The 13,755-nt window shown below is 36.0% G+C and overlaps 2 protein-coding genes across 2 annotated transcripts in view; both read left to right on the top strand.

Moving 5' to 3' along the window:
- The first annotated feature begins 4,790 nt into the window (after positions 1–4,790).
- Positions 4,791–6,170, top strand: LOC128173912 (uncharacterized). Its single transcript, XM_052839579.1, has one exon. The coding sequence runs from the start codon at positions 4,791–4,793 to the stop codon at positions 6,168–6,170; it is 1,380 nt and encodes a 459-aa protein (XP_052695539.1).
- A 5,082-nt stretch (positions 6,171–11,252) lies between these two features.
- Positions 11,253–13,755, top strand: part of LOC128170782 (transmembrane GTPase Marf-like) — a 45,994-nt gene continuing 43,491 nt past the window's right edge. The window contains exon 1 of the mRNA XM_052836553.1: positions 11,253–11,343. Within this exon, the coding sequence (XP_052692513.1) occupies positions 11,332–11,343 (12 nt within the window). The 5' untranslated portion in view covers positions 11,253–11,331. The remainder of the gene's footprint in view (positions 11,344–13,755) is intronic.

The following is a 13,755-nucleotide window of genomic DNA, read 5'->3' on the forward strand; positions in this document are numbered from 1 at the left end:
GAAATAAATCTAGACTAATTAATGTTTAAAGTTACATTTAGATCAAAGATTAAAGTAGTCTAGAAGAAATGGCAAACACATTAAGTTTTGAACGGCAAATTTTAGCAACTTTTTTTTTTTAGAAATCTTACAAAGCAAATGTGACATTGCACAACAAATGTATACATATGTAGAATTTGATATTATCATAATATTGCAAGTAGAAAGTAGAGAAAAGAAGTGATACTTTGTGACAGAAGAGATAAAGTTCATCGGTCAGAATCGAATTACCTCCCGCTGGTAATTTGGTTTTTATAGTAACAGTGATGTTGTTCTTGGTTTCTGTCTTAATGTCGGGACTAATAGCGATTAGATCCTCTGCTACCTGTTCAGCTACTCCCACTACGACCGCTGTCATTACAATGACGTACAGAAACGTGATAATTTTGCTGGACTAGTAAAACCAAGAGGCCCATGGGGCACATCGCTCATCTGAGGAACAGTAAGTATGATAATATCAGCTTAATGGAGTCATAATATATAACTATCTGGACCAATGTACAATAAAACATGTAGATCCTGTATAAATAAAATCCCTTTTTCCCCTGGATATTCTTATGTTTATAATCATTAGTCCCTTTTCTAACAGGATTATTTTATAGTCATATCACATGTTGAGTATTGCAGTTCTCAAAAGGATCCTTAACAATTGTTTATATATGGGATATAAAGCTACGTCGAACTCTGAACCTTCTTGTGAGGCCGAAGAATTGTCCTGAAGCCAAAGTCTTAACAATTATAAAGAATCATCTGGCTGATTATTTTCTGAGGGGAAGAGTTTTTAAAATTTACTCTATATATTCCTATGTAAAACTTTAACACCCCCCCCCCCCATGTGGCCTCACCCTACCCCAAGGGATCATGATTTTCACAACTTTGAATCAACACTTCTTGAGGATGCTTCCACACAAGTTTCAGCTTTCCTGGCTGATTAGTTTCTGAGAAGAATATTTTTAAAGATTTACTCTATATATTTCTATGTAAAACTTTAACCCCCCATTGTGGCCCCACTTAACCGCTGGGGATTATGATTTTCACATCTTTGAATCTACACTACCTGAGGATGCTTCCACACAAGTTTCAGCTTTCCTGGCTAATTAGTTTCTGAGAAGAAGATTTTTAAAGATTTACTTGATATATTCCTATGTAAATCTTCGACCCCCATTGTGGCCCGACCCTACCCCCGGGGGTCATATTTTTCAAAACTTTTAATCTACACTACATGAGGATACTATGCGATAACAATGCAATCTGGGATGTTATTACAGTTTCAAACTATCGCCGATACTCTTTAATTTCTTGTACAATATATCTTCCAACGCAAATATTACCCGCGCTCATTACTTTTTGTTGATTTGTTTAAAGTTTTTACCCCCCTTTTTGTTCACAAGATTTCTCAGAAATGGTTGGAAAGATTCACTCAAGTTTTCAGGACTGATAGAGAATGATCATATCTCTAGTTTTTTTTTTGTTTTTTTTTTTTTTGAAAATTCATTTTCGGCCGTCCGTTTCCTGTCCCGCGTCAAAAAAACCTTGTTCTCTCGAGATCTCAGAGTCGGCAAACACTTGAACATCTAAACTTTGTGGGATGATAGACCTATAGTTGTAAATGTGTTCAAACTATTTTGTTTTGTTCGTCGTAATTTTCGGTTGTCACCGGAAGCACTTCAAAAATAATATTTTTTACGCATTAAATTCCTTTTCCATAAAATAAATATAAAAGTATAAATCTATACATAGATGATCTATCCGATCTTATATCAACAACAAAAATTCTACTTCCGGTGGGATATCTCAAATATCTCAGGTATGTTGTTTAAAACAGATTTTGTACCCGCAAGATCTCAAAAATTGTAAACGATCAAGGTACAAAACTTTAATTGATGATAGACATTTGATTGAAGATATGTTTACGGGTTCATTTTAGTCTTCCATCACTTCCCGTCCACACAGAAAGAGTTAACCAAATCGATATGTTTATTAGTTTAACTTTTCCCTTTGATATTTGTAGTAAGCTCGATAAACAATAATGTAAAAAAGACAAGGATGTAAGAAATATTTAATACAATTTACATTAACCACTTTAGTCTGTCCGTTTCCTATTCCGAGACAAACAAAAGGCCCATGGGCCACATCGCTCACCTGAGGAACAAAAGGTATGATAAAGTCAGCTTAATGGAGTCATAATGCAAACAATCTGGACAATGTACAATAATACATGTAGATCCTGTATAAATAAAATCCATTTTTCCCCCTTGGAACTCGGATAGCCCTGATTGCTGCCAATATTTACAAGAGCAGACTTTAATCACCGCTCCTGTACATATATAGGGACTCAAAGTTACGCAGGCAGGGATGACCGCACACTTACGCAACTCACAGGTACCAACGTTAACGCAAGCAGAGATAACGCAAGCAGGGATGACCGCACACTTGCGCTAGAAAGGCCAGAACACCAGAAGGGATGACCATACACTAGTGCTCCGCCGCAACCATGGGAAATGGGAAATCAGGAGAGTACGGCGGATCCAGAGATAGATATCGACGTTCTGAAACGTGAGAAAACGAAAGCTAAGTCACAATTTTCGAGAGCAAAGCATCACTTGTTGAACCTACTAGATTCTGATTTACCTAGTCGTGGGGATTTATGTAAGGCTCGAGAACGCCTGATTGATTTACAAGAACCGCTCATTAATTGCTTGTTGTCACTTTTTGCGGAGTACAAGAAGGCAACCGACATTACAAAACTATCAAAGACAGAACAAGAAATTGAAATGATTGCAGATAATTTTGAAAATTGTCAAGACAGAGTTCAGGATTATCTAGATGCACGAAGGAGTGATCCGCCGAGTGTTGCGACAGATTCATAACATGGAAGTGAATACTTTGTAAATGAAGAGGAAATTCGGGCAAAGAAAAAGGCAGACTCTATTCGTGAGGAGGTGCGCAAATTTGAAGAAACGAAAAGAGAATTGGAGGAAGAATTTAAGACGAAACATGAACAATTGAATGAATCTATCAACGCTGGATACAGAGAACTTGAACACGTTGAAAATGAAGCACAAAGGTTGTTTAGTGGAATGAATGATGGTTTTGAAGATAAAGACAATCGTGAAAGAGAGGACTGTGAAAATACTGATGTTAATCAAGACTCACACATTCCCTCATCATCTGAGAAACAGGTTAAAGTGACCAATGATTCTGTGAATGGCCCTACCGTTGGAAGTGATTTGTGGAAACAGATGAAGCGTGTGTCGATTCCTGTCTTTTATGGTGACAAAAGGACATACGAGAGTTGGAAATCTGCCTTCTCAGCATGTATTGATAAAGCTCCAGCGACTCCAGAATACAAACTTTTACAGTTAAGACAGTATCTTTCCGTTGAAGCCTTGAAAGCTGTAGAAAACCTTGGACATTCCGCTATCGCCTATGAAGCAGCCAAAGATCGTCTTGAGCGGAAGTTCGGAGGTCAACGACGGCAAGTCATGCGACATCTTGAACAGTTGGATTCCTTTAGACCTATACGTGTAGGAAATTCAAAGGATTTGGAAAAATTCGCAGACATTCTAGACATTCATAGCAGTCATTAACCTAAAGGATGCAGGGAGAACAGATGAACTCAAGAACGGATCACTGTACGTCAAACTTCAAAAGAAAATCCCAGAGTCCCTGCTGTCTACATACCACCGATGGGTGTATGAGAAGAAAAAGACTGAGTCAGTGGAATCTTTGAGGGAATGGATCTTGCAGGAATCCGAATTCCGAACAGTGGCAAATGAGACTGTGTATGGTCTACAGGTTGATTCAAACAATAACTTTGATAGTAAAAAGTGCAGCCGTGACCGAAATCATGTTAATGTTCATCAAAGATCATTTTTCACAAACACTAACACCTTCATCACACTGTGTCAGATGAAAACTGCTGAAAACAGTAATGTTGATACCCAGATATCAGTGAATCAAGACAGAACTTTGACATCTCATGGAGGGGAGCCACAATTTATCGCCTTACGAACCATTCCAGTAATAGTAAGAAATGGATCAAGGACAATGAGAGTAAACGCACTGCTGGATGATGCCAGTACACGGACCTACATTAATGCAGATGTTGCAGCAGAATTGGGTTTACATGGCAAACTACAGAGAATTACAGTAGGAATTCTTAATGACAAAACTGAGTCATTTGAAACTATGCCAGTAGAATTCCAAATAGAGAGTGTTGATGGGAGGACAAAGACTAAAGTGGAAGCCCTAACAGCTGACAAGGTTACTGGTGATATGTGTGTAATCAACTGGAGAAAATATCAACACAAATGGGACCATTTGAAAGGACATGAATTCCCAGGAGTGGGTAAACATTCTATGGTGGATATTCTGATTGGAATGGACCACAGTGAACTTCATTATGCTTATCAAGAGATCCGAGGTCGACCAGATGAACCAGTGGCTAGACTTACTCCATTAGGATGGACTTGTGTTGGGAAAATTCCTGGTAGCAATGAGATATGTGTTCAAACTCATTTCAACAGAACTTACTTTATCCAGAATCGGAAAAGTGATAATGAATTGGACAAGATTTTGTGTAAATTCTGGGAGAAAATTTCAGAGAGCCACAGAAGAAACAGTCATTTAGTCCAGAGGAGAGAAGTGCGTATGAAAAAGTGAAAGATTCATTGAAGTTTGTTGATGATCATTATGAAGTAGCTATTCCTTGGAAGGAAGAAAAACCTGATTTACCATGTAATTACGACATGGCACTACAGCGTTTAGAGAACACTGAAAAGCGATTGATGAAGAACCCGGAAGTGAGAGATTCTTACTCAAAGACTATTGAACAGTATCTGGAAAAAGGATACATACGCAAGATTAACCAGGATGATGAAAAGTACGGAAAATGGTTTCTTCCACATTTTCCTGTCATCCGGCCAGATAAGAGCACAACAAAGACACGTATTGTGTTCAACGCATCAGCAAAGCATTGTGGTGTCTCATTAAATGACATGATTCAATGCGGACCAAAACTTCAAAATGAACTTTTTGATGTGTTACTAAGATTTAGAAGAAATAGTGTGGCAATAGTATGTGACATTGCAGAAATGTACTTAAGGATTAAGGTTCCACAGGATGATAGACCTTATCAACAATTTCTCTGGCGTGACGTTAATATGACTGAAGGGAAACCAGATGTGTACGAATTTAGCAGTGTTGTATTTGGAATAAATTCGTCGCCATTTCAAGCACAGTTTGTAGCACAGACCCATGCTGAGACTAACAGAGAAACTTACCCTATGGCAGCAGAGACTGTTTTGAAATCCACCTACATGGACGATAGTATGGATTCAGTATCTACCGAGGAAGATGGAGTCAAACTCTACAGTCAGCTATCAGCATTGTGGGAAAAGGCCGGCATGTATGCCAGGAAGTGGCTATCATACTCAGTGGGTGTACTGCAGCATATCCCACCAGAAGATGTTGTTCCCGAAGTTGACCTGCATGACAACAGCTTGCCATCCGTAAAAACTCTTGGTGTGCTATGGAAGGCCAAAGATGACATCTTCACATTCAAAGCAAGTCCAATAGAGGATGATTTTACTTACACAAAGCGGAACTTTCTACGGAAAATCGCAATGCTGTTTGACCCTTTGGGATTCCTAGGACCGTACACAATAAGAGCTAAAGTTCTTTTGCAAGAAATGTGGACTGCAGGTCTTGACTGGGATGATGTGTTGAGCGAAGACCTTATATCGAAAGCTGAGAAATGGTTTAGAGAATTGACTGAGCTATCGCTTATTGAAGTACCGAAATGTCTGCGTCTATCTAATGGTGAGATTATATCGACTTACCTTCATACCTTTGTTGATGCTTCCCAGGACGCGTTTGGAGCTGTAGTTTACCAGAGGTGTATTTATGACGATGGAAGTGTATCAGTCAGACTCGTGACAGCAAAATCCAAAGTAGCTCCACTTACCGCAGGCAGCATACCTAGACTGGAATTGATGGGTGCTGTATTGGGATTAAGGCTAACGCTTTCAGTGACAAGTGCTCTGGAGATGGATGGTGACCAATGCACGTTTTGGACGGACAGCATGAATGTGCTGTGCTGGATCAAGGCACAGAGTAGAAGTTTTTAGCCCTTTGTAGCAAATAATATTGGGGAAATACAGTCGGCCTCAAATCCAAAGCAGTGGCATCATGTGCCAACAGAAATCAACCCTGCTGATATGATATCCAGAGGAGTGACGGTTTCACAGTTACAGAAAGACAGTGTCTGGTGGGGTGGGCCGCACTTTCTTACCTTGGATGATTCACAGTGGCCGAATCAGAAAGTTGAATAACAGGACTCTGACAAGGAAAGAAAGAGAAGTTGTCAATGATTCATATTCATTCTTAGCAAGATCAGTGGGCTTTAGAGACGTAGAGTGTTGTTTGAACCCAGAATCCTATTCATGCTTGATACGACTTGTTAGAATTCAAGCTTGGATAAATCGTTTTGTAAACAACTGCCGAATGAGCATCAAGGACAGATTTAAAGGTGAATTGAATGCTGAAAAAGTTGAAGAGGCGGAAACTCAAATCATTAGAACAGCCCAAAAATGTGTTTCATTGTGAATACAGATTGTTGAAACAGAACAAACCTCTTCACCAGAGCAGCAAGTTATTGAGTCTAAACCCTGTAATTGATGAAGACGGACTCCTGCGGTGTGATGGACGTTTGAAATATGCAGAATATTTACCATATGATGTTCGATACCCTGTCATTCTCCCTAGAAACAATCGTGTCACTACACTTATTATCAAGTATCACCACGAAAAAGGAAAACATGTGACAGGAACAAATCACACACTTTCTATGATCTCATCACGGTTTTGGATAATATCTGCACGAGAAAAAATACGGAAGTTGGAACGACAATGCAATAAATGTTGCCGCAACAAAGCCAGACCAGCAGAACAACTGATGGGTCCCCTTCCATCAATTCGTACAAAGCAACCATTACACGCATTTTTCCGAACAGCGGTTGATTATGGAGGACCTTTCATTACGAAGCAGGGACGTGGAAAACGGCGAGATAAGAGATATCTATGTCTCTTCACGTGCGTGATGTCAAGAGCAGTGCATCTAGAAGTTGCCTTCGGACTTGATACAGATTCGTTCCTCAATGCATTTTACCGGATGGTTAGTCGAAGAGGTCTACCTACAGAAGTTATATCGGACAAAGGAACAAATTTTGTTGGTGACAACAACGAGCTTACGGAACTAGTTGGATTATTGGATCACACAAAGATTCAACAATCTACAGCAAATCTAGGAAATCTAAGTGGCATTTTAATCCGCCTCTTGCACCTCATTTTGGAGGTGTCCATGAAATCATGATCAAAGCAGCGAAGAGAGCTATCTAAGCAGTGATCGAGTCAGCAGATGTTACAGATGAAGAGCTGATGACAGCATTTGCAGGAGCAGAAGCTTTGATCAACTCAAGACCCTTGACTTACCAATCGGCAAACCCTAACGATGATGTACCGTTGACTCCTAACCACTTCCTGCACGGGCAGGTTGGGGGATTATTCGCACCGGAAACTGTGAACACAACTGAATTCAACCCACGGAAACGTTTGAAAAGAATCCAGGAGCTTGTGAGACACTTCTGGCATCGATGGATGCGCGAATGGTTGCCAGGACTGAATGTACGCAAAAAGTGGAATCGAACTCGCAAAGACATTAGTGAAGGTGACATTGTTCTCGTTATTGAACTTAATTTACCTAGAGGACATTGGCAGCTAGGTCGCATTCTAAAAATTTATACAGGCAAAGATGGACATGTGCGCGTTGCCAGAGTGAACGTCGGCCAGAAATCGATGACCCGTCCAATAACTAAGCTGTGTCCATTGGAGTTCAGTGACTAAACTAAATTGTTTCAAACATTGCTGTCACAAATGACTTTCAAATATATGCATCACTTTTAAATGTTTAAAATGAAAAAGTCTTAATATTGTGTATTTTAATTACAAAATCAGGTAATTTTATTGATGTGCAAGCAATCAAGGAGGGGAGAATGTTCCGAAGATAAATACATCGGGTTCGGGATTTCAATTATTTTTAGTTAAAAAGCGTTGTGTATTCGTTTGACACATGTTTTGATTAAAAGTAAAAACTGAGTTAAAGTTTAGTGTTCATATCCGGAACAGACCTTGTAGTTTAAAAAAAGTTACAAATGTTAACTTAATACGTGTACAAAAGCACAAAGGGGCACGTAGCTTATATTTTCTGTAAAGAAGATTCTGTAAAAAAAAAGAAGAATAATATCCGTATAGATGTAAAATAAGGAAAGTTTAAATCTACAACAGGAAGAACTGTTGAAAGATGAATTAAAAATATATCGAGGTATTCTAATGCGCCTCATATTCAATTAATGGATTTTGTTTAGAAGGAGGAAATGAATAAAAGGAACACAATAATCAAAACCTTCTCGTTTTGTAATGAGGAAATTTTCCACACCAAACAGGAAGAATTATGGTTATTAAACTACGCCATATTTTCAAAACTAAAATTTTCATATTTATGCCTTTTAACTTTTGAAATCAAAGTTACAGCAACCAAATATTCAGACACTATTTGTAACAGCTTTTCATGGTAAAAAAGGAGGGACAGAGGATTTGTGGTAGGGTATCAAAAAAGATAAATTAAATCAGTCTGATTTCATTTTCTGTATTCATCAAGTCACTTGTACCATGACTCACGTAAGTGAACCAATTTTTAAAAAAGTATTGATATTGATATTAAAACTTCATTTATGCATAAATATTTGGAAAATTATCGTTCTCGTGGTTGTTATTTAAACACAATAAGCAATCAGGACACATGCACTATTGTTTGTAGCATTGACGTTATAGATCAAAGCTTTTTTTTAAGTACTCCATACATTCCTATACTGATTTTCGAACCTTTAAGTTCAAATTTTGAAATATATTCCTAAATGAAAGTGTTAATATCTCCGTGGGGTCCAAATTCTAATCAAAACAATGGTAAATTTAAGAAGTTTTCAGGATGCTAACTCTCTTAAGAAGATGCTTAAAATCTATAGAATAATATATGGCAAATTCTGTATCAAAATTAATATCAAAATGAAGCTCCAATATCAGCCCAAGGGCGGAGGGCCAGATGGCTGATGTTGATTGATTTGGGTGAGATCTTTTTTGACATGTATTATTATGTATTAGAATAGATAACTCTTTGTTCCGATGTAAGCAATTTTATCGAGCCTTAACTCGATTGTTTTCCGGCGTAAATTCGGTGCTAACATTTTTGGTAACATCAACTATAACAAATTTCTAGAGATATGCATATATGAAAAAAAAAATTTGATGTACTCAAACTAATTTTTTACTTTCTAATGTATTGAAACGCCATCTCTACTGAAATGTTCGGATCATTAAGATATAGTTTAGTCTGCAGTTCTGCAAATTTACACAGTAATAAGACATAGGAATTTAGAATTACACGTGCAAACTTAAAATGCCCCGAGAAGGTGTAATATTGATTGTGATTAAATGGTGAAATGAAAGGTAATGATGCATGTGTTGTGATAAAAAAAAGGCGTGATTTTGTTTCTATAAAGATTGAAAACCACTTTGATTTATGATAGGTGTGTAAAAAAATTATTATGTACCAGGTATAGAAAATCAAATTAAATATGTTTTGTCGGATTTAACATCAAAGTTTGTGTTAGCTTTACTACTATAGTTTTTCAGAGTATGCGTATAATAATATTCATTGCAGTAGTCTTCTTGGTCAATCCAATTCCAATAACAAAATGTTATACAAAACTTCTTTAAAAAACTAATTATGCATACAACTGCATCATGTCTTTTCGCCCTTTGATAAGATTGGCCAAGATGATGTCCAGGCGAGTAAATTTGTATCACAAATTTGACATTCTTTAAAAACAAAGAAAGAAATCAAAATGGTTGGCAAATGAGAAAGCGTTCTAATTACAATTTCAAATTACAAATTATTTCTAAAGTTTGTCTTGTATACAATCGATGCATAATATGCTGGTTGATTAAACCCGATCATTCGTGGGCGAAACTAAACGGTCCTCGTTCTAAACATCGCAATGATGCATTTGGATTTGTTTATTTTTTTTTCTATAATTCTGCTGATGAAAAAAAGGGAAAGTCCATAACTATCCAAGATAATTGTTTGTACAGACAAATTCTCGATTCTGGAAAAAAAAAATCCATGAAAATTGGACTTAACAGTATCAATTTGCTAAAAAAAAAATTAAAAATTGTAGTTTGAAAATAAACGTTAATAATGAGATTTTTTTTTTAAAAAATCGACTTTCTGTGTTATGTATGTATTCATGTTTTATTTACATATTTATTTACATGTATATTAAAACTTAACTTCTTTTTAACAAGCTACTGTAACATAATGGGTAGCGCGTTGGACTACAAATCTCATAGCTAACGATTTTAGAGTCGATAGTTCAAAAACCGCTATTGGTACATACGCATTGGTACATTTTCCTACGAACCATTGTAATTAGTTTATTTCGGCATAGTATGCTTATGATATAATAATCCTTTGTATATTCGTACTATGCAAGAATAGATAAGCATCGATCACACGGAAACTGAAAGGAAACATAATATGTAAGTGTTCCTCATTTGTTATATTGTATATTGTCATAGATCATTGAAACAAATGAATCACTGAGTTTGATGTCTTTTATAAAGTTTTGTTTTTAATTATACATGTTTACTTTAATATTGTATTATTATTCTAGTCTACTCTTTTGGTTCTATTTTCTGTTGACGTAACATTTTTTTTTACATTATTCTTAATTTAATAATATTGTTTTTTTAGCATAAGTTTGTTTGTAAATTATGCATGTTTGATCGTTTAAACTTTTATTTATCTATAAATTGTAAATTATCTCTTCCATTTATTACTTTATTTTCTTCCTTTTTTAGCTTAAGCAGGTTCATTTGCAAGTTTTTATTAAAAATAAAGATAAGTAATAAGAGAGGAATAACGGAATCAACATAACCTTTTACATTACACATATTTAAATACCCATCATGTTTTGATTGGCCCTTAATCTTTGCATGGGCGTACTCTAGATGCGTCATTTTGGTTTTAAATAGTCGTTTTTTTTTTCCTGAAGCTGTTTAAAAACAGCGAAGGACTATACAACATGTTCTTTAAGTTCTTAAGTGATATAACTGATAATCGTCCATCTATTTCAACATAAATATAGAAGACACAGATTTAGATGAGTTATTAAGATGAACAAATTGGTAAAGTATATTTTGTTAATATTTTGAGCAAAATCATTTTTTACTGTACTGGTTAAATTACATATTACTTTAATATTATAATAAAAAATGCTTAAGGTTAAGATCTAGCTAATGATTTTAGACTGTCATTTTGGCGCTAGAACCATTATGACGTCATAATTGATTTTATGAATCTTTTCCCGTATTTTACGGCTTCAAAGGGATTATGTAGACAATAAAACAATATTTTGACATTCCATATTTAATCATGGGAAAAGTAATCCCGGTACCTATATCTAGTTTGACATCATTTTAAAATGTAGGTCAAGAGCTTGTTAAATGCCGTATTTGCACAGACTATAGGCATTCCTGAAATATTTCATTCGTCATAAATGGACAAAACTCCGAGATTTGTTACTTTTATCCTTTATATTTCATAGAAAATGGTTGTTGAAAACATGAATTTTCATTGTGTATACCAAAAAATTTAAGTCCGGGTGTACCCTATAAAACAAAGATATTGTTATGAAGCATCATTAAAAGAATTTACATCTTGAATTTCATAAATCTGTAGGCATCTTTGCATCTTTCATTTACTAGATCTTGACCTAAAGTGTTACAATAAACCAGATGTTAAGATCAATATAGACATAAAAGCAGTCTCTATCGTAGTTTAATAGCATTTTCAAAACAATTGTTCACAGGGCGAAAAAAAAATCTTAAAGGAAATCCTTAAAGGTGGCGTAAAGATGGCTTAAAGGATATACGATCCTTAAGCCACCTTAACGTCACCTTTAGAGTAAAATATAGAGGCTAATTAATTACTGTACCGGTGATCATAAATAAGGCTTAATTGTTTAAATATATGTTTAAGAGTAAATATGTCACATACCCGGCCTGGTACACCATACAATTTTATGTACAAATATATGTATACATCATTTGCAATTGCTACATGCAGGGAATACGTCCCCGGCAATTGGTAATATTGTTTGTTATAGAATTGATAGTCTAAAATTAATGTATACAATTAAATATCGAAACATACTTGAACGGCACCGTGATCATAAAAACCGGGAAATTGCGGAAAATTGCGTAGAACTAATACCCTAATAGTTTCAATGCATTTAATAAAAAAAATGATTTCATCGTTTTTCTTGCATTTCATTTAGCTATGAATTAGATGAACGTTTATCTACTCGGTTTAAATTTATTTACTAAGTAGGCCTACTAGTAAGCCTAACGGTTTCAATTTAGATATAATATATTTTTTTTCACTGAAGACCAAGTTCCGTATTTCATTCTAAATATATGCATGCATGTAATTTATAAATTAGATAGAATTGATTGTTACAATTTGAATGGAAGTCAAAATCTTTTCAAGTAAAAAATACACAATGAATACATTGATTCAATATCCACTGATATATAGGTTAGGTTATAAAAACCACGTAAAATATATAAGTTGCCGTGGCACAGAGGAAGGAAGGTGATGCTAGTTCCGGTTTGCTAACGGACAGGTGAGCAAGGTGTATTTTGACTGTTCGAATACAACCAAGAGCGTATATTGTATATAGTGAACCAATTAACTGTGTCTTCCACGAGAAGACTCTATGTATATACTTTTGTTTGTTTTGCTTATTTTGTATATATTGTGCTGAAAAAAGACAGTGTAAATAGTAAATCAAGTGTGAATGGCTGCCACGTCAGGTGGTCGCCATTTTGGCGGATCAAAGAATTTGCTTGCTGGCAGAAAATACTGTCGAGAAAACAATCTATTCGTAAATGTCAAAGACAATTCCTTTGTCAAAGCCGAGGAAATAATCACATTTATTCACAAGACCTGTGGAATTGGTAGTTTATTAGCATGTGTACCGAAATCTGGGAATATGTACGAAATAACATTAGACGGAAAAGCCCCCATACAGTACCTCCTTGAAGGGATAAAAAAAGGTGACAACACTTTCGAGTGTAATGAAGTTGTACCAAGCTCGTTAGTGGTTAGTTTTATGCACCTCCCTGCATACATCGATGACAATGAAATCGAAGCATCTTTAAAATCAATGGGTGTTGAACTATTGTCACCAATCAACAGAAGGTTTTATCCAGGTACTACGATAGCCGACGGCACACGATATGCAAAAGTCAGACTACCAGAACATATGACCTCGTTTCCTTACACATTAAAGTTTCAAAAAGATTACTATCGATGTATTCACAACGGACAATTAAAAGTGTGTTCGCTGTGTTATTCTAGTGAACACCTTTTTAGGGCATGTCCAGAATTCCGATGCTTTAAGTGAAAAGAACAAGGACGCTATGCAAGGGCATGTAAATCTACCAGATGTGAACAGTGTGAGGAATGGGAACACAGATGTTCGTGCAGGGTGAGTGAACACGGAGACGAAGGCGAAATCGATGAATGTGACCATG

The sequence above is a fragment of the Crassostrea angulata genome, chromosome 2 (assembly GCF_025612915.1).
Source record: "Crassostrea angulata isolate pt1a10 chromosome 2, ASM2561291v2, whole genome shotgun sequence".
NCBI classification, from domain to species: Eukaryota; Metazoa; Mollusca; class Bivalvia; order Ostreida; family Ostreidae; genus Magallana; species Magallana angulata.